General features: G+C 48.5%; 10 protein-coding genes across 10 annotated transcripts; 6 read left to right on the top strand and 4 right to left on the bottom strand.

The window, feature by feature from the left end:
* Positions 1-217: 217 nt before the first annotated feature.
* Positions 218-2,092, top strand: B0J16DRAFT_353324 (uncharacterized protein; the record flags this gene model as incomplete). The annotated part of the gene is made up of 1 exon (XM_046129303.1): positions 218-2,092. One exon carries the CDS (start codon positions 218-220, stop codon positions 2,090-2,092), a length of 1,875 nt encoding a protein of 624 aa, XP_045990641.1.
* A 1,064-nt stretch (positions 2,093-3,156) lies between these two features.
* On the top strand, positions 3,157-5,381 carry B0J16DRAFT_331473 (uncharacterized protein). The gene is made up of 4 exons (XM_046126596.1): positions 3,157-3,276; positions 3,329-3,934; positions 4,003-4,077; positions 4,146-5,381. Exons 1-4 carry the CDS (start codon positions 3,243-3,245, stop codon positions 5,249-5,251), a joined length of 1,821 nt encoding a protein of 606 aa, XP_045990640.1. The 5' UTR covers positions 3,157-3,242; the 3' UTR covers positions 5,252-5,381.
* Positions 5,382-5,552: 171 nt separating this feature from the next.
* Positions 5,553-8,043, top strand: B0J16DRAFT_331471 (ferric reductase like transmembrane component-domain-containing protein). Its single transcript, XM_046126595.1, has 2 exons — positions 5,553-6,167; positions 6,217-8,043. Exons 1-2 carry the CDS (start codon positions 5,653-5,655, stop codon positions 7,742-7,744), a joined length of 2,043 nt encoding a protein of 680 aa, XP_045990639.1. The 5' UTR covers positions 5,553-5,652; the 3' UTR covers positions 7,745-8,043.
* B0J16DRAFT_331469 (uncharacterized protein) lies at positions 8,044-9,253 on the bottom strand. Its single transcript, XM_046126594.1, has 3 exons — positions 8,858-9,253; positions 8,678-8,803; positions 8,044-8,627 (listed from the first exon to the last, which is right to left on the bottom strand). The coding sequence occupies exons 1-3, from the start codon at positions 9,021-9,023 to the stop codon at positions 8,128-8,130; spliced, it is 792 nt and encodes a 263-aa protein (XP_045990638.1). The 5' UTR covers positions 9,024-9,253; the 3' UTR covers positions 8,044-8,127.
* Positions 9,254-9,630: 377 nt separating this feature from the next.
* B0J16DRAFT_392937 (glycoside hydrolase superfamily) lies at positions 9,631-11,592 on the bottom strand (the record flags this gene model as incomplete). The annotated part of the gene is made up of 6 exons (XM_046132035.1): positions 9,631-9,713; positions 9,770-10,132; positions 10,186-10,885; positions 10,942-11,101; positions 11,151-11,412; positions 11,466-11,592. Coding segments are annotated over 6 exons (1,695 nt in total), but the record flags the coding sequence as incomplete, so codon positions are not given.
* Positions 11,593-13,098: 1,506 nt separating this feature from the next.
* On the top strand, positions 13,099-15,038 carry B0J16DRAFT_410432 (uncharacterized protein). The gene is made up of 4 exons (XM_046133148.1): positions 13,099-13,327; positions 13,380-14,663; positions 14,717-14,881; positions 14,938-15,038. The coding sequence occupies exons 1-4, from the start codon at positions 13,119-13,121 to the stop codon at positions 14,963-14,965; spliced, it is 1,686 nt and encodes a 561-aa protein (XP_045990636.1). The 5' UTR covers positions 13,099-13,118; the 3' UTR covers positions 14,966-15,038.
* Positions 15,039-15,981: 943 nt separating this feature from the next.
* On the top strand, positions 15,982-16,469 carry B0J16DRAFT_331467 (uncharacterized protein). The gene is made up of 3 exons (XM_046126593.1): positions 15,982-16,159; positions 16,214-16,318; positions 16,374-16,469. Exons 1-3 carry the CDS (start codon positions 16,030-16,032, stop codon positions 16,421-16,423), a joined length of 285 nt encoding a protein of 94 aa, XP_045990635.1. The 5' UTR covers positions 15,982-16,029; the 3' UTR covers positions 16,424-16,469.
* An 85-nt stretch (positions 16,470-16,554) lies between these two features.
* On the bottom strand, positions 16,555-18,612 carry B0J16DRAFT_367981 (amidase signature domain-containing protein; the record flags this gene model as incomplete). The annotated part of the gene is made up of 1 exon (XM_046130176.1): positions 16,555-18,612. One exon carries the CDS (start codon positions 18,610-18,612, stop codon positions 16,555-16,557), a length of 2,058 nt encoding a protein of 685 aa, XP_045990634.1.
* A 538-nt stretch (positions 18,613-19,150) lies between these two features.
* Positions 19,151-20,704, top strand: B0J16DRAFT_379444 (fungal-specific transcription factor domain-containing protein; the record flags this gene model as incomplete). The annotated part of the gene is made up of 3 exons (XM_046130999.1): positions 19,151-19,325; positions 19,373-19,779; positions 19,826-20,704. 3 exons carry the CDS (start codon positions 19,151-19,153, stop codon positions 20,702-20,704), a joined length of 1,461 nt encoding a protein of 486 aa, XP_045990633.1.
* Positions 20,705-20,720: 16 nt separating this feature from the next.
* Positions 20,721-22,831, bottom strand: B0J16DRAFT_331463 (heterokaryon incompatibility protein-domain-containing protein). The gene has a single exon (XM_046126592.1). The coding sequence runs from the start codon at positions 22,651-22,653 to the stop codon at positions 20,749-20,751; it is 1,905 nt and encodes a 634-aa protein (XP_045990632.1). The 5' UTR covers positions 22,654-22,831; the 3' UTR covers positions 20,721-20,748.
* Between the last annotated feature and the right edge of the window lie 80 nt (positions 22,832-22,911).

Genomic DNA, 22,911 nt, shown 5'->3' with positions numbered 1-22,911 from the left:
ACCAATTGCAGCTCGAACTTATGCCTGTAGGGTGAATTAAAATGTCAATGTTTGATTCCAGACATTGTTATCAGGCGTTCAAAGAGGGCCAACAGAATGCTCGTACTACGTTGTCCTCCATTTTACCCTTTCCTCCCTTTCGCAACTGTACGATATTTACTCAGTGATCTCAAGAGATTCGATTATTCCTTCATCTGTGCCGTAGTTCTACTCAATAATGTCATTCGATATTTACACAGGGACCTGGACTGACTGGTCGCGTGGACCTGTTCTTGGTGCAACTATCACCCTTTCGTCGAGGGACGCTAGCCTGCTCCTCGCCTTCATCGCCGCATTCGTAACCATCGTCGCGATGAGACTATGGGTCATCATCGGCTTTTCTGCCCATCAAGTCTTAGCCACCGGCAACAAGCATGATGGTCTCTACTATCAAAGACAAGTTATACTGCGAAACGCAAAGTCTGCCCCGGCGGCTGCATGGCTGTTTCTGCAACAGGCCTGGTACTGGACCGGTATCGCGAAATCGGCCGTTCTTAGAACTGTTCCTTTGGCGATGTTCTGTGTTCTCTATTTCATAGGATTCACGGTGCTCGCCATCTTCTCTTCCCAGATCTCAGACTCGGCTTCAGAGTTCCGTCTGGCCTTGAGCTCAAACTGCGGTATCAAGAGACCTATTGACAGCGACGCGCTTCAGGACAAAGCGAGGCTTGATAACTTGCAAGCTTCCTTTTATTCCAGACAATGTTACCACAACGCTACGTCCAGTCTCTGCAGAACTCTTCCAGTTTCCCATATACCATGGACGAATTTATCCGTCGAGTGTCCATTTGGAGGAGACATATGCTTGCCAGTTTCTGCTTTCAAGATGGAGACAGGTATGATGGATTCTCATCGCGACTTTGGATTTAATGCCCCAACCCAGGACAGGATCACATATAAGAGGGAGACCGTCTGTTCTCCACTAAGAACTAAACCGGGATTTGTGGAGGAGGTGAAAGAACGAGAAGACGATGCTGATACTCTGATAAAATATTACTACGGACCAATGCAGTCTCAGACACAACCTGATACGAAGATGAACCACACTTTTCAGTACGATACGCACGGTCAGACGATGGACCTTGGCTATTCAGCCTGGGTGTATTACTATCCTTCAACCGGTCCTTGGCAGCCTATAGACGAGTTAATGGTACCAAATACGGACCTTACCCTCATCGCAATCGCACAAAATGGTGTCCGACACGAGCAGGGAAATAGAGATCCGGTCTTCGGTACAATTGGTGACAAAGCAGAGCGGTATGTCAGCCCAATCGCATGTGTGGATAAGCATATCATCTGCAATCCCAACAACAACGAATGCACACCATTGATGGACAGTCGCGGTGTTATCAAGAACGCAACAGAAGCCCGTCTAGCTTTGAACCGCGCGCAGTTTGTGGCAGTTCAACGTCTCGGACTCGTACTGTTAGAGTCTAGTACCTTCTTCCATGCGATCTGGACACGTACCCAGGGATTCCTGCGTGCACAGGAGAAAGTGGCAGGGACCAGAAGCTTAGGTTTACCATCGAACCAGTGGGAGATTGAGATGGCTTCCCTTTTCGATGACACCATGGCGATGCTGCAACATCGCATGATGGAGTATGTAGTTGGATCTTCCGCACCAGGCAACTTTGAGACTGTAAAAGTCTGGGAAAACATGGAAACTGTAAACCTGTGGGAGAACGTTTCCGATATCGATCAATATGCTGGGTCCTTCAAAGATATGTGCTACAATCAGAGGATCAAGGAAACTCAAGGGACACTGAACTTTTCTGTCCTCGGCCTGTCTTTGCTTCTTGGTCTTGGTACCTATGTCATCTTGTTGTCTTTTATCTTGGAATTTCTTATGGCTCGGATTCAGGCTTGGTTGGGACGAGGAATTGGAAGGGCCAAACGATGGGAAAGAGATGGAACTTTGCAGCAGATGAGGTTATTGTACGAGATGCAAGGCGATGGTGTTTGGGCAGGCACCACAGAGGACTTTCCTCGAACAGTGTCAGGAGATTTGTTTGAGCACGAAGGGGAGCCCGTCTCGTCGGTAAGGGAAATTTGAAACCCTGTTTGGAATATCAGTATACCTTTCACGAGCATGTTACTTTACTACAGGCTATAGTGGTGTATTATTTTACTGAAGTCTATTGAGCTATGGAATTTCAAGTCTTTGCAGGTATAGGTAATGGTTGGGGGAGAGTACCACCATATCAATTTCTGGAATTCGGTATGAACTGTGGAGTCAAGCTGCTAAATGTATGCTTCTCTATTGGCCAGTTCGACAAGTTATAAAACGGAAGTGCTAGGGGGGCTACTCTTAGAACTTTCTTCTTAGCCAATGGACGCAGCGGAGCGAAAGACTGGGTGGGGCCTTCACATCCACCGCTCATATGAACTTGATTTAAGACATGCAGGAATGCAAAACGACAAACATCGAAGCCAAAATCGCTGGAAAATATCCTGTTCCTACGATCGCCTAAACTTTACGATTGTTTTAAGTCTTAACCACTCCGTCTTATAGATGTATAGTCTCTTCAATTACATTTCAAACGGCTTTTGTATGCAGATTGAACACAATCAAGGCTGACGCCAGAATGTGTTGTCTCCATACCCTATAGTCTAGTCTACGCCCATCCTTGAAAACCTGTCGCGTGTAAAAATGGACCACTTTACCGAGAACCCCTGCCCTTTGATACGCGCTATGCAACCCCTGCTCATCTGGGGTCGTACACCAATGAATCACAAGCCCGTGTGCGCTCGCTGTCTCACAGTCCTAATTAAAATGTGTCACTGGTGCACATCACGACTAAACCAAGATGGGGCCTAGCCTCTCTGCAATCAGAATGAGATATCCATTAAACTTATAGCGAGATACCAAGCGTAAACAACAACATGTATCAGCCCTAGGATGAGAAGGATGCGTGGTATCTTAGCAAGGGACGTTCGCATAATCTCGTGCGGGGTTGGAAGGATTGTGTTACCGGTCTCGGATCGCGCTGACAGTATCTTACCACATTGCGAAAATCTCACTGCGTTGCCGAAGCAGGGGTGAAGCTCAGCCCCAGGTTGTCACACAGATAAGCTCATCAATTCCTTAAATCTAGCATCCGTTCCATTTCTTTTGTTCCTCAGCTCTCCCTTCCCGTACTGAATTTCCGAGACGTGGAGTAGACAGACACCATTCTAGTTATCGTGAGTAACACTGCTTACCAATGGAGGAGTTTGATCTGGTCGTCGTCGGAGCCGGTAAGTCTCACCCATCGTCACACCTACACGCAATTAACAAATCACAACAAAGGCTACTACGGTCTCGGCGCCGCCAAACAATATCATGTTACGCACCCAGACCATTCCCTCGCAATCTTTGATGCCAACGCCTCGGTAGGCGGCGTCTGGTCAAATGAGCGGGTTTATCCATGCCTCAGATCCAATAACCTGTGGGGAACCTACGAGTATCCAGATTTTCCCATGACCACCGAACGTTTTGGCGTCAAGCTGCGCGAGTATATCCCTGGGGAAGTCATGCACAATTATCTCGAGTCGTACGCACGCGAATTTGGCATTAACCAGTATTTGCGGTTGGGTACTAAAGTCCTTTCGGCGGAGCATCAAAGCGAGGGTGGTTGGCTGCTTGAAATCCAGAGCGAGCAATCAGAGGCGCCTACCAGAGTCATCGCCAGGAGGCTGATCGTTGCAACGGGTCAGGATTCGGAGCCGTTAATGCCTCACATCCGAGGTCAAGAGGAATTTGACAGGCCACTCTTTCACAGCAGAGACTTCCAAAAGTATAGAGATACTGTCAATACTGTCAAGCGAGTGACCGTCTTTGGAGGAACCAAATCTGCTTGGGATGCCGTCTATGCGTACGCCACTCATGGTGTCAAAGTCGACTGGATCATAAGACGTAAGCAATCCTAGCGTAAAACACCGCCAATGACTTGAGGAATCTGAGTTGACGATATATGTATTCAGCAACGGGCCACGGTCCAGTTTGGATGTCGCCCTCTTTCGTAACGCCTTTCAAAGTATGGATTGAGAAGCTCGTTAGTAAGTTGAAAGAAACATCAAGATCTAAGTATTTGTGAGCCCTGTAGCTAAAATTGTTCTTTTCACAGATATTCGTTGGCTTCACTGGTTCGCGCCATGTATCTGGGGCCAGGATAGCGGCTACCACGGCATCAACTACTTCTGGCATCGCACAACTATCGGTCGCGCCATCACCTCTATCTTTTGGAAAGTTCTAGCTGCCGACGTAATTGATCTGATGCAATTCGATACGCATCCCGAACTCAAGAAGCTCAAGCCAACTTCGTCAGCCATGCATACCGGTACAGCCTTTGGCATCTTGAACTATCCAACCGACTTCCACGAGCTTGTACGCAATGGCACTGTGAAGATTTACGAGAAGGATCTATCGCATCTTAGTGAGGGCAAGGTTCATCTGGATGATGCTGAGGAGACTGTTCTTAACTCTGACGCATTTGTTGCTGTTACTGGTTGGAAGCCATTCTCACCTCTTAAATTTCTGCCCGAGGGTATTGATCGCAAGATTGGTCTTCCTTATGTACCAAACACGACCGACAAGGGAAACCTTCCAGACGACGGGCTCGGGAGTTGCACTACCCTTCTTAACAAGGCCGACCAAGAGATCCAGCAGCGGTTCCCAAGTCTCAAGACTCCAATGAAGTTCAACCCGAACTATAAGCACCTCAGCGAGACCAAGGCCTTCAACATGGCTCCTTCAGATGCTCCTATACTTTCGCATACACCTATGATGCTGTACCACTTCATGGTCCCTGCCACGACCGAATTCCTCCGCACCAAAGACCTTGCCTTTACAGGATATTCTACCAACTTCAGCAACGGTACCTGTGCGCACATACAGGGTCTTTGGATCAGCGCTTTCTTCGATGGTACGCTAGCCCGGGATCCAAGTTCGGCTGTGACTGCAGGGGACAAGGGCATGACATTGGACGAGGTCCACCGGCAGACGGTTCTACATAATCGATTTGGCAAATGGCGTTATCCAAATGATGCAGGCGCCCGAGTACCAGACTTCATTTTTGAAGCAGTGCCTTTTATGGATATGATGATGGCGGATCTAGGCTTGGCTGTGCACCGTAAACAAGGGTGGTTTAAGGAGATGACTGAACCGTATGGACCTGAAGACTATAGGACCATCAACGAGGAGCACGCCACCAGAGTTTTCAAGGTCAAATAATTGTTTTCTTATTGGACCTGCTTCGTTTTACCGGCATGGAAACAGTGTGGTCTACTCTGAGAGGGTTGCTTTCAGCGAATACATATAGGTCATGAGCAAGTTTGCGCAAATTTATATGGATGTCTTATAATGCAACCCTATGAACCTGGTACCACGGCAGCGGAAATAGGCTGATTGAATGAGCCAGTTTGCGCATAAATCCTCTTGACCTACAGTAATACTCGCGTTGTCATTGGTCTTGATGTTTGAGCTATTGAATTGGCATTATTGGACCCATTCCCTTTGGCGTCCTGCCAATCTTTAGCTCAGCTCGAATTCAGCCCTATCTATATAACCCCACTCACAAACACTGTCTTTATTTCAAACACTCGCTAGATACCTTCCTGCTTTCACCTTCCAAGATGAAAGTATCTATCGCAGCTCTGTTACCCTTCCTGGCAAGCATAGTGACCGGCTCCAAAACAGGCCTCATAGGCTATGGCCAATTATGGTACGACCCTCCTTGTGCCTACGCCTGTCGCGCCGTCATCGGCAATGCACCACTCGAATGTCCATCATTGGATCATAGCAACATGGATATGGGCGGACACTCACACGGTGGCTCACCCATGGCGCCTTGTATCGCGGAGAATGACGCCTTTCTACTTACGCTCGCACATTGCCTTAGCACTCGTTGCGAAGATATCCCAGCTTCCAAGTTAGAAGCTTACTGGGCTGATCAGACTACGGGTGATAAGAGCGTCGATGCGAAATGGACTTATGGTGCTGCGCTGGCTAATGTTGAACGGCCGGAGAGAGAGTACATTGCTGGAGAAACATTGAACTATACAGCCCTGATCTCGGATGAGAGTTATGAGTATCAGTATGACTTCAACGTCCATTTTGACTGGGAAGAGACAGTCCAATCGACCTTTGTGTGAGATCTGCCATTTTCTTTTGCTTTTATCTGACTGACGAAATTATAGTATCGTTTTGATCTCCACGGGTGTAGCGACACCCGTCTTTCTCTCAGCTATTACATACCTACCCTTCATGACAACCGCCATAGCAAGGATCAAGCCCTATCTAATCTACCCGTCGATAATCCGCGACTACAATATTCGTCCTCTACCTTATCTTCTCGGCAATGCACCAACCATGGGTACTGGCCTCTGGATCGCCATGTTCGTTATACTCAACATTATCCTCGGTGCCGTTTCGTACAAGACCTTCTCATATCCTCATCCTTGGGGCTTTACCAAGTCTACCGAAGTGTTGGCCTATGTCGGCTATCGGACAGGTCACATATCCTTTGCGCTTCTGCCGCTAACAGTGCTCTTTTCGTCACGGAACAACATATTCCTCTGGATTACCAACTGGCACTTTTCCACTTTTCTTGTACTTCATCGCTGGGTAGCTCGCCTTTGCGCCATTCATGCGATTATACACTCTATTACTCTTCTCGCTGCATATGTCAGTCTTGGGACATACTACATAGACGTTCACAAGCCATATTGGATTTGGGGCATTGTTGGAACCCTTTGTCTTCTCCTCCTCCTACTCCAAAGCCTCCTCTGGTTCCGGCGTGCTTCGTACGAGGTTTTCCTCATCCTTCATATCCTTCTTACTCTTTTTGTCATGGTAGGTTGCTGGTATCATATTTACTACTGGAAGCCATACTCTGGTATTTACGAGCTATGGATATATATGGTCTGCGCAGTATGGTTCTTTGACCGTCTGTTTCGAGCTTTTCGTGTCGCCAAGAACGGCATTCGACGCGCGACTGTTGTTGAGTTGTCTGACGAGATTGTCCGGCTCGATATATCAGGCGTGAGATGGTTGAGTGCACCGGGATATCACGCTTATGTTTACTTTCCCACACTTCAACCATTGCGTGCCTGGCAGAATCATCCATTCTCCGTCAACAACAGTGCTCTCTTGCAAAAATGCACTCCATCAACACGAGAGCTGTCGCATGATAAAGACATGGAACTGAATCGGACTGCGCCCCAAATTACCGTATCCCAGAAAGCGACAGGAACTGATAGTATCTCTATCTACATCAAGAAACACCGCGGCACCACAAGTCTTCTCACTGAACGATTCGGCCTTCCCGTGCTGTTGGAAGGTCCATATGGCAGCCCAAGTCGGGAGATACTCAAATGCGATCGTGTACTACTCATCTGCGGCGGAATCGGCATCACTGGACTCCTCTCTTGGGCGCAAGCACACGTGAACGTCAAGCTAGCCTGGAGTCTGAAAGAGTCATCTCAACCTCTTTCAAAGGATCTTGAGACTGCATTGACAGGCATAGATGATAAAACCGTCTTGGTTGGAGAACGGCTTGATGTGAAGGCGCTACTGGAGCAGGAAGTGGAGGCCGGTTGGAAGAAGGTCGGTGTAGTTGTTTGTGGTCCTGCTGGGCTTTGTGATAGTGTTCGTGCAGTCGTTGTTACTTTGGGAAGGACTAGTGGAGTTGTCTTTGAGTTGGAAGTGGATGCATTCAGTTGGTGAGAAGAGTACATGAGATGTGTTGCTTATATTTATTGGAGGCTAAGATGGCTAAATGGGACGCTTGTCTCGGTCTGTGACTTGGCTTATACTATTGATCATCAAGCAAAGGATTGACGATTCCCGCTGCTTCTCCTTCAACTAAGCATCTGATTAGATTATTCACCAGTACAGCTGTCGCTGCAACCACAGTGTTGACACCTACAACATTGTTTAATTGACCAGATTCTAAAAGTTTCCAGTGAAGCAGATTACTTTTATATAAGTCATAGACTCCCTGAGTAGAACGGCAATCTCGAACAAAGAATATGTATTTACAAGAAGACACCAAGTCGTTCAAATGCTCCCACTAACTTCGGAGTCGCTCCCAACCCCTCATATGTCGTTTACAAATCATTAATCTCAATCTTCCAAATCACACACTGCTCATCACCTTGCTGACTTCCACCATATCTCGGCGATCCACTATCCATACCATCCTTGCCACCACACGAGTCCAGCACATCGTACATGGCCTTCTTGCAGTGCTTCGGTTCCGTGCCTCTGGTCCTATCAGGGCACCCATCGCCCTTGACATCCTTAACCCAATTGGCGCTGAAGACTAGCTCCGTAGTCTTTGATCCAGCCTTGGAACTACCGTATGTGGCGACGACTTCCTCCTTGCGGGTGTCATCTTGGCTGATTGTCTTTCCGTCCAAAGAATCACACCATTTGTTGATACGGCCTTCGATGTTGCCTCGGCTAAGAACTGGGCCATTGTTGTCGGTTCGAGCGCACTCAAGGGTGAAGGACTCGTCGGTGTCGTCCCTGGGCACCACGACGGCATCAGGGGTTCCGAACAGGGCCTCGAAGTACTTGAAAGTAGCGTAAAGGGCAAGAGAATCGGCTGCGAAAAAATGTCAGCATAGTAATACTTCAGGCCACAAATTCACATACCATTCTTCTGTGAACGATCTCGCACAGACTGTAACTTATGCATTCCCATTCGTTGAACGACTTCGGGTCCGTATACCGGGATGGGTCTCGGGGCTTCCGGACGAAGCTTTTGGTCAATAACGACGACTGGTTTCTGGTTAGTGACATGTATGACAGTAGGGTATGACTGGAGTCACTTACCGGATTTTGTCTCAGCCATGGCAGCCAAGTGGGTAATTTCATGGAGCAGCATTCTAGTCTTGCCGAGCAACTGATGTGGGTCCTTCTGGTAAGACTTGTGGCTTCGCAGCTCCTCGAGCAAGTCTAAGAGTAGAGGCTGGCCTGCCCGGAAGAAGGGATCGCACATGACAATAAGTTGCTCGTTAATATCGTCACTGTATGACCAGGCATATCCGCCAATCTCGCCATTTTCAAGTTCAGTTTTGCAAGTAACCTGGACGGCCCTGTTTTTCTGGTAGACGTCCTGACAGGCGATGTGGATCTTGCCGTAGACCTTGTTCTCGTAAAGGTTCAAGATATTCTCGTAGATTTCTGTACGACAAACGTTAGCCAATCATTGGGGGACACACTGGGTGAGTGGTGGCAACTCACTGTGGATAAAGTCGCCGGCGCCTGATCTTGTGTGCACATCGTCGCCAAAGATACGACTCTCCAATGTTCCCGGCTTCTTGCTAAAGTCAATAGAATGAGCGACCTTAACAAAGTCGACAACGTCGAACCAGCTGCGAACGATGTCATTCTTTTTGGAAGCTGTGCAGCCGCTAAATTCGTTGAACGGGGTATCCCTATGCTCGTCAAAGCCGACATTGCCGCTGCTGCCGCTACCACTACCGCCCTTGTTGGGCTCTGTGCTGCCCTGACCAGGGCCCAAGACGGGGAGAGCACTGACGTCTTCGGACCTGTGGTTTTGTCAGTTATCTTGAAAGAACCGCCGGGGTGGACATGGCTTACTCTTGGAAATCAATACTCCAGACCATGGTGCCTCCAAAGCAGAAGCCATCAGCCCAGGCCTTCTTGTCTGCAAAGGTCTCTTCGTCTGTGGTGGTTGTTAGTAACGAGGAGACACAAAAGCCAGACCCATGAATATCTTACCATCATATCCGATCCATTGATCATCCCAAGCAATTTGCTTCATCATAGAGTCCTTGAGGTATGTTGACTTGACGCCCCTGTTCTTGATCATCTTCTTGATTTCACCCAGAGACATGACACCATCAGAGTCGGTGCACTCTCCCTTCCTACTGGGACCAGCGAAGGAACATCCAAGATCCTTGCAGCTTGGGTCAGACACAGTGTAACCGCGACCGTACATAGCAAGACCGAAGTTGATCTTCTTGGGATCGAGGCCGGCGAACCAGAGAGGGATGGTGTTGTTGTGGATTTCACGGATATCGGACTGTCCGCGGATGATCTTACCGAGGGTCAGAACATCTGAATCCCAGGATCCATGGAGATCTAAGAAGCATGTTAGTCGTAAAGTAAAGGAGTCGAACAAGACTGGTGCTTACCGTAAGCCATGAAGCCAAAGAAGTCGACATAAGGCTCCATTGCCTTTGCATCAAACCAACGGAGATACCAGTAATCAGGCGCCAAAGTCAAGCTAATACCGTACTTGGAACCGTATGCGGCGCGCATCTCCTTGAGCAGCATGGAGAGATTGCGAGTATCAGCAAGCTTGCGACCACCACGCTTGGGCTCACCAGGGTACTCCCAATCGAGATCAACACCAGTGAAGCCATACTCATCCATGTAATCGCGAACGGATGCGATAAAGGCAGCTCGGTTAGCCTTGGTAGACACCATATCGCTCCATGTAGTGTGAGTAGGAGCTTTCTCGTTGCTCATGTCGTAACCACCGATAGCAATCCAAGTCTTGAGCTTGCCACCCTTGGACAGGTCGGTGAACTCGCGCATCTGCTTAACATCATCGTTGTGAGCAGGAGTGAGTGCGAAAGAGACGGGGTCGATGAAGGCGAATGAGTAGAAGAGATGGGTGTAGCCCTTTGTGTTTAGTTGCTTGGGTGTCTTAGTGTCGCATTTGCGAGCGCGGACGTTCCACGATTGGTAGTAGCCGATCGTTCGTCCGTTTGTGCTGCCACTTCCCTTTGCGCAAGAAGGAGATGAGACGATGTTGCAGCCTCCGTAACCGGCCTGGCAGGGGAGGGTCTTATGCAGGGGATCGGCGTTGTCGCAGAAGACACTGGTGGTCTAAGAGTAGGGTTAGCTAAATGTGCATAGTGACAAGGCTTGTGATGGAGACTTACACCGCACCAACCAGTGGCAGAGCAGCAGAGGTTCATGCCACAAGGCATCTCACCCTCTTCACTGTACTCTCCACACATGGCCGTAGCATCACAGTTGGATGTGCAGCCATCGCCACAGTAGTCAGGGCCATAACCGCAGATGCCCTTGGGACCACAGCAACTATCCAAAGTCAGGCATTACTTTCACATGTTTTGTTATCTGAACTTACCTCTCGTCAGGACATTTACGGTCCTTGCAGTAGAGAGGACCGTCACCGCGCTTCTCGAGAGAACGACGTGATAGACCAGATTTGTTGGGGGTCACACCAGCAGAGGACTCAGTAGCATTCTGAGCATCCTTGTAGTACTGATCAAGACTAACACCGGAGTCGATGGAGAGCTCAAGATCTTCAGTGGGGTTCGGGGGGGCCTCGGCAGGGTTCTGGTGACCAGGGCTCATGACAATCTTCTTGGTCCATTCCGGGGCCTTGGCTATTGGTTGAGAGTCAGTATGATATTGACGTGCTTCGAAGGGAAAGCCTTACTGATGACAGAACGGCGGTTGATGCGGCCATGAGGGTGATGGAGCGTATCGGCATTGCTCAAGGTGACAAAACACAAGAAACAAAAAGCAACCGCCCAGAAGGCGATGCTCGAAAGTCGTGACACCATAGTTATTACCTAGGTTGAGGTAAACAAGTAACTATCGCTGTGTCTGTCTAGCAATAGACTCTATAGGCGCACTCAATAGACTATATACGTCGAAGCATTCGCCCCCAAGGAAAATATACAGCTCTGTATCCGCATCCTTACATGCCGGAAATTGCAACACCCATGTCAATCCAATGGCGAAGTGCACTGTATACGACGTTACAATTCACTTTCACGATAAGCATGAGGGAAAATTTAGATTGCAATCATGTTCGTATCGCCTCTGCCTCGGCAGTAAATTCTCATCATGATCCCATGGTACGGTTCTTTAGTTCTAGACTATGGATATTTCCAGGGCCCATAGAAGGATGGACTCCACAGCTCAACCTGCCAGCCCTGTCTCGGCCGAACCTGTGAAAAAGAAAGTCCCGGGAGTCAACCGGATCCAGCCAAGCGTAGGATCGGGGTGCAGTAGACTCGGCAGGGCAGGATCCTGGCCAATAAGAATGGAGGAGGTTGTGTGACAAAAGGTCCCGAGTAAAAACATGCGCCTGATAATGCCGGCCGTCTGGGCTGTGTATTCTTTTTACCCGACGCGAAGGATGAGGGTCCCATCGACGGGCCGGAACGTTTCTGCAAGGGACGGTTCTTGACATCCTACAAAGAGTTTAGGGTAGAATGACAGGACGAAAACTCTGAGCGACAGGTTGATTCGGATCGGACGGGATCAGTCAATTGATCACAAGAAATGCTCGAACGATCAGTAAATACCCTGGAGGCTTCTGGTTGGATATCCAAAGTAGTTTTAGTGAAGGACATTCATTTCATCTGTGTGAGCAAAATTGTTATTTTATTTGATACACTTATGTAAATATTTACAGATGTGCTTTTTTCCAGACGTGTGTGTGACTTTACTGCATGTGTTATAATTCCAGTCAAATAGTTAGCTATTAAAAAGACGTATCTAACGCATCACAACTCTGGAACCTAAACAAGAGAACCTCAAATGTTAGTAGGTTGATATTAAGTCCGTCTTCTTTGAAGTACTGTTGGTTTCACGAGATCGGATGAGAACGATTAACCTTAACCTAAACCCTATCAGCCCCCAAACGGCGGCCGACTCTATGGGTACTCCACTAAAGGTTACTAGCTCATGTAACGGTATGCCAGTGGCCTGTTCGGCCTGTCGGGCTGTGCTGCGCTAATTAACATTCAAGTCGACCATTCGAGCTTAACTTCAGGCTGCGCTGTTAAATTGTCAGAGCAATGTCGATTCATAGGGCATGTTACGATTCATCCGTTGAGGAAAATAATTTCCTTGGCGGTCCCTGCATGACAAGGACATGGGTCAGGGGTTGTGGCTCAATTGGGACGATCCTTCCGATCGTGTTCGCCGAGAAAAGTGGTGCCGATGAAATTGCCCGATCGTGAACTGCAGACACTAAACGAGTACTCGTATATGAGGACTCTTATATGAGTTACCACTGTCGTCGTAGACGCTGAGAGAATCAACAGCACTGTCAACCACTTCGACACACTCTCACACCATGAAGGTCGCTGCTCTTTTCTGGCTTCTGCCAGCTATCGCTGCTGCCCAGTCCCCTACTCAGACTCTATCACCATGGCAGACTGGAATGGTTACTGAAGACGGTACTTGTGGAGGAGACACTGGTTTCGTCTGCAGTCCTATCTGGGGTGCTTGCTGCTCCAAGGATGGTCAATGTGGCCGATCCAGCAAATTCTGCGGAGAAGGATGGTACGTTCTCTATCTACTCACTATTATTTAAGACACAACTAACACAACGTAGTCAGAGCAAGGCCGGAAACTGCAATGCTGCTGCCCCTCCTCCTGAAGTTCCTCTAGGACCTGGAAGCGTCTCCCCCGACGGTTCTTGTGGCGGCACAAACAAGTTTGTTTGTGGTGGCAGTGCCTTTGGCGACTGTTGTTCTACTCAGGGCTGGTGTGGTAACTCTACCGCCCACTGCGGTAACAACTGCACTCCGGACTTTGGCACTTGTGGTCCCCCCAGCAACATCACCTTTGACGGTCAGTGTGGCGCAAATGGCAAGATCTGTCTCGACTCTGGCTATGGCGACTGCTGTTCTGTGGGCGGCTGGTGTGGAGACAAGGCCGAGCATTGCGGTGCTGGTTGTCAGAAGGGCTTCGGAAACTGTACCCTGACCAATGCTGGAGATATCTCCACTGATGGCTTCTGTGGAAAGAACGGCAAGACCTGCAAGGGAAGCACCTTTGGTGACTGCTGTTCCAAGGAAGGCTATTGTGGCAAGGATGGCCATTGTGATGCCGGATGCCAGACCAAGTTTGGTTCCTGCAATGCTGAGACTGACATCTCCACCGACGGCTTCTGCGGCAAGAACGGAAAGACTTGTAAGGGAAGCACTTACGGCGATTGTTGCTCTGCCGAGGGCTACTGCGGCAAGGAAGGCCACTGTGGTGCTGGATGCCAAACCGCTTTTGGTACTTGCAAGGCTGACTCCGGCACTGTGTCAACCGACGGTCGTTGCGGAAGCTTCAACGGCAAGACTTGCAAGGGTAGCACTTACGGCGACTGTTGTTCCGTTGGTGACTGGTGTGGTAGTAAGAAGGATCACTGCGATGCAGGCTGTCAGTCCAAGTTCGGTACTTGCAACAGCGAGGCCAGCAACATTTCTACCGATGGTTTCTGTGGTAAGAATGGTAAGACCTGCAAGGGAAGCACCTATGGTGACTGCTGTTCTGCTGAGGGCTATTGCGGTAAGGAAGGTCATTGCAAGGCTGGCTGCCAGTCTAAGTTTGGTACCTGCGATGAGGCGTCCAGCAACGTCTCTACTGACGGCAACTGTGGCAAGAATGGCAAGACTTGCAAGGGAAGCTCATACGGCGACTGTTGCTCCGAGTACGGTTACTGTGGCAAGGGCGATACCTTCTGCCGTACCGGATGCCAGAAGGGCTTTGGCCTCTGCACCGGTATCTCCTCTGACTCTGAGTGTGGTACCAGGAACGGCAAGACTTGTGCTGGATCTGGCCTCGGAAACTGCTGCTCGTCCAATGGATACTGTGGAAGCACAGCTTCTCACTGTGGACAAGGCTGGTAAGTGCATATTCTCTATCATATTGCGACTTTTACTAACATCGTTACTTTAGTCAAAAGGGTGCCTCCAGCGCCTGCCTCACCAAGGACATTCCTTCACTGGACAGCACTTGCGGAAGCAAGGTCGGTCTGACATGTGCTGGCGGTCCCTTCAATGGCCAGTGCTGTGGTTCTACTGGCTTCTGTGGAACCACCAGTACTCACTGCGGTGCTAATTGGTAAGCGGCCACTCTTTACTACCGGCCTTATTAACGTTGCTAACTTCGTTCTCTAGTCAAAAGGGCTTCGGTCGCTGTAATTAGTCGTAGTATATAATTTCTTTGTACATAGATTGGAAAAGAGTCCACACTATAGGCAGATCAATTTTGGTAACTTAATTCTCTTTACACCTCCTATACTCTAGAAAGGATCCTTAAAATTCATTGTCTTCTGTTCACTCAATTTGTCTGATTCTTAATGTGGTATTCTAAGTTTTGGTAACTTGACTTTCAGCCTTCGTTAAGCATAATTCACCCCTGTCCCCTTTACATCAGAGGTCACAATTATTCAATTGCCTGGGGACTCGTGCTACCTCCTACCCTGGGCCGCCATTATTTGACAACCTCTATGCAACAGCTAGGAGTTGACCTTTTCCAATAGCTCCGATGATTCGCCATAAATCGTGGCGAATAGTCGTCTGGGTCCACCAGTAAAGTCCTTTTTCCGCGTATGATAGTCGTGTGACACAGCCCACAAATAGGAAAATTTTCCTTGAGCTTAATTTCTACATGGGTTTTAACATTCCGATCTGAGCCTTCAATAGCCACTCACGCTCCAGTAATTGATCACATGCTCATTTTGCTTTTGCCTCCCAATCACCCTAGCTCACAGACTCACCCGATCGCTGTCACTGCTGTGCCTCAACTAATGGGGATATACCCTGCATCTGCCTAGACAAGCCTCTGCCGAACTGAAGGATTTGCCAAGGTATTAAACGAGAGAATGCATACAGGAGGAGCCTTTTACCCTGTATACTAAGTTGCGAAGACGAGACCTTGCAGTGGTAAGGCTATGCGGTGTGAAAGACCAGAGTCTGATTGAACTAGGATCGCCATCCTACAAGTGGGTCAATTGCTGGTAACATCTTGACCTTCCTGTCGCTAGTATGCGACTGGATGATTTACGTTCTTGGGAGTTCTAGACTGCACGGAAAGTGTTGAACGGTATCATACTATTGTTTCACCGCAAAATACAAATTGCTTGTTGAAATAGATATGAAGGTAATAGGTCATTCCTTCTTTTTTCTCATCCACTCATCTTACCATTACTTTAATACTTCCACCGACCACCAACACTCCACTTCACAGACATCATTCTCATATCCAACATGCAATTCTCTACCGTCCTCTCTGCTATCGCCTTTGCCACTGGTGCCCACGCCTGGGCCCAGGCTGGCAACGGTGAATGGATCGCCAACAACCAACCCTACGGTCCCATGCCCTACTCTGGAGGTGCCAGTAAGTCTTTTCCAGCCTCAGTTATGTTCAAAATGAAGCTTACACAATGGAAAGTCAATGCCTGGGAGGCATGCACCTACTATGGCTCAAACGCTTTGGTCCCTGCTGGTCACGGCTGTCGATACTGGACCAACGCTCAGGGCGGTATCTTCTCCGGAAGTAAGTTAAACCCTTTTTTGTTTGACTGTTTGAAAGATGCTAACATAACTATCAGCTTGCCGTGATACTCCTGGTCATGTTATCACTACCCGTAACTGCCAATAAGCTTACAGTCAATTATCGTCTACCTGGGGAAAAGGGAAGGGCCGGGCTTCAGAAAATGAATTGTTTATGGAGTAAATGTACATTTTTCTATCGCTGCAATATATTCATGTGATATTTATGCTCTCTGCCACCTAATCAATCAACATGAAAGAACCAGCAGAACGCCCATTATCAGCCTTTGCAATCAATACGATGAGAAATTGATCTCTAGGAACCTTGGCCAAAGCTGGGTATGTATCAGTGCTCTTCGGCCGAGTAAGACGGCCCGTCCATACCCAGTTGCTTCCCTCCCAACTAACCGCGTTAGTTGGCTCACCATTAGCAAAGACCTTCAAGCTGACTCCTTCGCCAGTTGAAATTCCGAGGTGACAAGCTCCTGTTACTTTGACCACGCGAACATCAGAATTAGGGTCGTCCTCTTCTACAGCTGTTGTAAACGTTACAGTCAAAACAGGTGTCATCAGAGTGGGAGGTTGAGGCTTGGAGTCGGCAACAGAAATATCATCCGAAGGCAGAAGCGGTGCCAAAGGTGGTGCCTCCCGGCGGTTCGACGCTGTCTCATAGGCGTAGGCGTAGCTCATCAACGTAGAATCGTCGTATGCCTTGCCGCAGAAGGACAGGCCAACGGGCATCTTCTCCTCCTCAAGGTTTCCCATGGGCACGGTGATGCAAGGAACTCCAAGATGCTTCAGTGACCGTCCACCATTTGCATACTTGACTCCATCACGTAACGCAGAGATCATCGACTCGTAGTTTTCATCCGCATCAGTCAATGCAACATCGCCATTTGTTGGAAACACGACGGCGTCGTAATTGTTCTCGATCATCCAATCTTCCAGGTCTTTCTTTCTCATGGCTTCCAAGGCCTGGAGTGCATCCTTACATCCCGGCAGATCGATGAGGCGGCTGTCTCCCCGGTTCTTTACCGCTGCGACCATGTCCTCATAGCGAACTTGATTCTGAGACTCGGTGTGCTGCGATGGATCGTCCATAGGAGCAATGTGAGGATGGATCTTGTCAAGCTCGACAGACAAGAAGCCCGGGATATCCTTGTCGCCATTGCCACGAAGGAAGTCATCCCAACTCAAGGCAATTATCTCGCAACGCTCGAGTGCCGCCCACTCTTGAGATAGATTGGGTACATTCATGCTCTGACCAGCAAAGTCTTGTCTGGTGTAGTTCTCAAAAAGTGGGAAATCCGTCTCGATGACAGTAGCGCCCAACCTCTCAAGATCTGCTCGAGCTCTCTCCCAGAGAGCCTTGACACCTGGAGAACATGCGTTATCTGGCTTCGCACCTTCAACTCCAATGAAGCATCGAGGGACAGCTAGTCGCCGACCTTGGAGCGCATTCGGATTGGCGAGTGTAAGATAATCGGCCGGTCGTACCTCGCTGACTCTTGGCAGTGGTACGAACGGCTGAGAGCGCCAAAAGTCAGAGTCTCCAGCCTTGTCGTCATCGGCGGCAACAACATTGAGCACGTGGAACAAATCCATCATCGTCCTTGTGTGGGGAACCACTTGATCGCAAGTCGGATATAAGGGCCACAGCCCTCGGGGAGATATCATACTGCGGGAAGGAGCATAAGCAACCAGTGCATTGTTCGATGCAGGCGAGCGGCCTGAGGTCACGGCTTCTCCAGCAAAGCCAAAGGCAGCTAGGCTTGCTGCTGTAGATACGCCACATCCATAGGAGGATCCAGACGCATAAGCAGTGCACATATACTTCTGGTTATATGGGCTCTCTGAACGGCCATACAAACCACGCTGACAACCACCGTCAGCCATCGGTGGCATGTTTGTCTTGCCAAGCACAACTGCTCCAGCATTGCGAAGAAGCTCGACGATAGCGGCATCCGAGGTTGCTTGAAGGTCAGCAAAAGCAGGCGAAGCAGCAGCGACTGTCATGCCTTTGACCTTATAACTATCCTTGACCGTGAAAGGAATACCTTCCAAAGGTCGTGGCTGCTTTCCAGAGGCGCGATAATCGTCTGAGGCTTGAGCTTCGGCGAATACACCCGGGTTGATTGAACAGACTGAGTTGAGACGTGGACCTCTACAGTCATATTTGCCGATTCGATGAAGGTAAAGAGCGACGAGTTCGACACTTGTAATAGTTCGCTTGTCTAGCAACTGTTTGAGGTCACTGATGCTAGCCTCGAGCAGTTTGATTGTCGGTTGGTTGGTCATGTTGAGCAGAGAATGAATTGGGAGTTGGAGTCTGATGGTTAAAGAGATTTAGATTGAAGCTTTGGGGACAATGATGATACTTATAGGAATTTTCATGGTGGTCTTATCTAATGTTCCCATAGTGAATTCACAGTTGCTTCGTCCTCCGAAGTTGAAAGATCAGCATTCCGACATTCCCCCATTAACCTAGTGGCTCCGAAGCTCAATCGCCGAAGTCACTAACCTCCAAACGGAAGTCCGGTCGAGCTTTTTATGGACCTTGATCGAATCAGAGGTACGAGTCATTGCATTACCCCTCCCCCAAGATCAATCAATCAGCCTTTCCGAACTTCAAGAGACTCTTCCATGTTCGGAAGACAGAAGCCAACGAAGCGAAGTCCCCGTTCATTTCAACTCAGCCATGGAAGAAACCGTGAAAACTCGCTGTTGCTGGACATGCAAAATTCGGCATGTGAAATGCGACGGGGCACCAGATGCTTGTCTCCAATGTACCAGTAGGCAGGTTCATTGTCATGGATATGGGCCAATACCATTGTGGATGGACGGAGGCGAAAATGAGAAGCAAGAGAGACAACGCATCAAGTTTGCTGTTAAGAAGAACTTTAAGCAACAAAAGAAACTGCAGGCACATCAACTAAGAGGTTATAAGCAAAAGACACAGAGGCAAGCAAAGCCTTCTGCAGAGGGCCTACAACTCGATGGGAATTCTCAATGTAAGTACCAAGTTGTCATGTTTACAAACTTTTACCTAAGTCAATAGTGAATGTCAACTCAGGCCCTCCGTCCTTGCAAACTCGAATCCTCGCAGGAGATTCATTCGCAGAACCCCTCCAACACGACGAAGCCAATCTTCTGATGCATTACCTGGATCACGTATTTCCCTATCAATACCCTTGTTATGATAAGGCAAAGTGGTCTCGTGGCTGGCTTCTATGGCTTTTGAGCAAAAACGGGCCTCTATATAGAGCGTCATTGGGTCTCGCTGCGTTGCATCAGCGCTCTTTGGCAGGCGAAGCAGACAACGGCCACCTGGAGCTTGAGTTCCATACTAAAGCCGTGAGACAGCTTCAAGACTTCCTTACGTCTATTGATACTACTGCCCTTGAGCCTGAAAATGAGACTCTTGTTGAGATCATCACTTGTGGTGTAGCTCTGATTAGCTTTGAGGTGAGTTTGGACATGAAGATGATGTATCTTTACTAAAAGACTGAAGGTACTTCGAGGAAGCACGGCAGACTGGCAATCACATTTATGCGCCATGACCTCTATCGCAATCACGATGCATCACCAGCCTCAATTTCCGAAATCGTCAGATCAACTTCTTGGGAGCAGAGGTATTGCCGCTATTGAGTTCCACATTCCTGTTCTGCTCTGGATGGATCTACTAGCATGTGTAGCGACACAAGAAAAGCCGAAGCTTCCATACGATGAATGGCTAGGACCCGATTGCACGTTCCAGCTAGGAGATATAATGGGCTGTAACAACTCGGTCATGAAAGCCATAGGGGACTTGGCAGTTTTGAGTCAGTGGAAGTTGAATTCTGTTACCGGTGACCTTGATCTCGATGAATTCCACCTCAGAGCACGACAAATCGAAGATGATCTAGAAACCGCCCTGGAAGCGACACCGATGGTATCAATGCAGCCTCAAGTATTGCCAATGACGGGCACAACATCTAACTCGGATCAACGACCCAGTCAGAATTGTGTCACTCGCATATTCGCTGCCGCAACGTTAGCACAGCTCGCTTCTGTGAGCTCGAACGCCCGAGATTATACCACATCAACTCGAGTGAGACGAGCTGTGAGCCGTGTGATCCTTGAGATTCAGATGGCGGGTCAAACAGTCACTCCTCGTCAACTCAGCTGGCCTCTATGCGTTGCTGGGTGTCTAGCCGACCAGGACCAGCAGGGTTTCTTTGAAAGATTCCTGGATACTGTACTGTCTGAAGGAATTGGCATGATCGGAAACTGTGGGACTGTTCGTGATATCTTGAAAGCTTGTTGGACGAATAAGATCGAGAGGCCGAATGAACAATGGGATTGTAGTAGTACTATGAAAGAAATAGGCACATATGCGCTTTCGATATAATAGCAACTCTAAAAGACTTGGATTAAATCAATATTTAGATGAAACTAACTAATTGAAGGTATCTCGGGAACATAAGTGATAGGTATTGTCAGAGTTGCAATCATCAGTACCCATAGAACGAAATTAACCAGGTATGGGCTTATGAGTCGAAAAGCGGATTGCCAAAAGAGTATTGGCCATGGTCCAGTGACTTGAAGCTTTGACATGGGAATCCCTTCAACTATATCTGGTGTTAGTGACAACCACACACGGAGTTCATCATCTCTCGACTCGCATGAGACCGCTTTCGAGTGTATAGTTGTCTCTGTCAATGATGCCACAGCATCGAGAAACCTCGTGCTCTTTTCTCCAAGTTCCCATCGGCTTAGGTACGTGGCCGTCACCCAGTGTTCGCTTCCGCTTTCATCTGGTTGCAACTTTCGACCCAATAAGACCAAGATCAGGTCTGAGCTGGTGGTGTCTTTGTAAAGAAGCACAACACGAAAGTTGGGATATGTCTTCAGCACAATATCCATATGTCGATCATCGGGGTAGAAGCTGAAAAAGCGGAGCAGCCCACGAGAGTCTGTCATCATGACACCACGAAGCTTGTATTGACCGAAGATGGTGGAGGGTTTGAGACCATTCGCGCTGATATAGAAACCATGTTCGTATCTCTCTTTCGCAGCCTGGCTCTTTTCAAATTTTGAATGGGCCAGTTCTTCTAACTCGCGTCGGATCGTGTACGAAGATGTCCAGGGTTGATCGTAGAAGTGTCCACGAACTTCGTCTGCATGTCGCAGCCCGTACAGGCTATATGGAGATATGATGCTTCGGAGAGGCTCAACACTGGCCAGCTCACCAGGGCGAATTCGTGCGTAGCGATCTCCATCTTGGCGTCGAAGGTAGATACCCACTATGCGACCTGGATTCCCACCAAAACAACAGTTTAATAACAGAATCACAGTATGGTAGCGCTCATAGTTAGGCCTTAAATCCTGTATCCGACCAATGACTCTGATTCCTCTGTTACTGACAGTCCAGGGCTCCCGGGGTGCCCTTGAGTCCCATAGTCGCATCAAGTTGTCTTTCGAGTGTTCTGATCTCTGTCGCTTCCGGGTTGAGTTCTCCCCTCTATCCAAGAAGTTCTGAAACTCTCTTGGAGAGTGGGCAAATAGCCCTCGGGCTTCCTCTTTATTAGCCCCAGACGCGGTTGAGCGCCATGCAAACAAAGTTTGGTCAGCTGACTGCTTGAGAATCTCTTCTTGTAGTCGCAAGAAAGACCTGTTCCCTTCTCCGTACAGAAGCGGCATATTAACACCGAAAATACCTAGGAGAGAATAGGCAATATCTTCCTCACGGCTAGTCTGTCTGAAAGCCGCCCAGCTCATCCTCCTGGCTATACTGACCTGTTCCAGAGGACCACCTTGGAGAACAAAGGTGTCAATACCCGTTATATTCCGTAACTCGGAGACCATATCTTGTTTTTCTCCAATCAGATTCCAATCCATATCGTAGAATTCCATATTGCATGGTGCTATCAGCTCTTGGAGGGTCCAGCCTCTTGTGAACCACCGGCTATTGGTAAGCCCAACGCCTCCCGATGTTGGTTTGCATTTCCGTTTAGGCTTAGCAAGCTGCTTTGTTGATACGTCTTCCAAGAACGCATAGCAGACAGCTGCTTCACGGTACCACTTGAACATGGAGTTGATGGCCTCTCCGAGCTCTGTGCTACTAGTCTTATCGATAGAGCATGTATCCACCCAGGCGTAATCGAGTCCTTGGGATCGCGCTTGGCGGCATGTAGCGAAGATCTTAGCAATTTCCCTGCTTCCTTTCCTGTAGGTTCGGGTTTGGAACTCCTGCAAGGTTGTTTCGCGATCGCCCCAAGTGTGAGAGAGGATGGCATATGGAGGGACTTTTCCAATGAATTCCTGCAGTTTGAGCGTTTTCGTGTTGATTAGTCTCATTTTTGTTCTTTCTATATTGCATTAGTTAACGAAAGATCTTTATCTAGATACCGCAGTATAAGTATCGCTCGATAACATCGCAGCCTGATTTAACAGTGGCGTTCGCTAAAATGGACACATCTGCTGAATGCTTACGCGGACGAAAATAGAAATGACTGCATATTTTGGAATCAAGATGTGCTAATATTTACCCTAAGAAAAAAAAAAAAAAAAGAAAAAGAAAAAGATACCCTAAGTATTATGCACTCTCCTGTCAGC

This window comes from Fusarium flagelliforme, assembly GCF_020744385.1.
Source record: "Fusarium flagelliforme strain FIESC 12 MPI-CAGE-AA-0113 chromosome Unknown B0J16scaffold_1, whole genome shotgun sequence".
Taxonomy (NCBI): Eukaryota; Fungi; Ascomycota; class Sordariomycetes; order Hypocreales; family Nectriaceae; genus Fusarium; species Fusarium flagelliforme.
The sequence above is the reverse complement of the archived record's forward strand: the minus strand, read 5'-3'. Positions and strand labels throughout refer to the sequence as shown.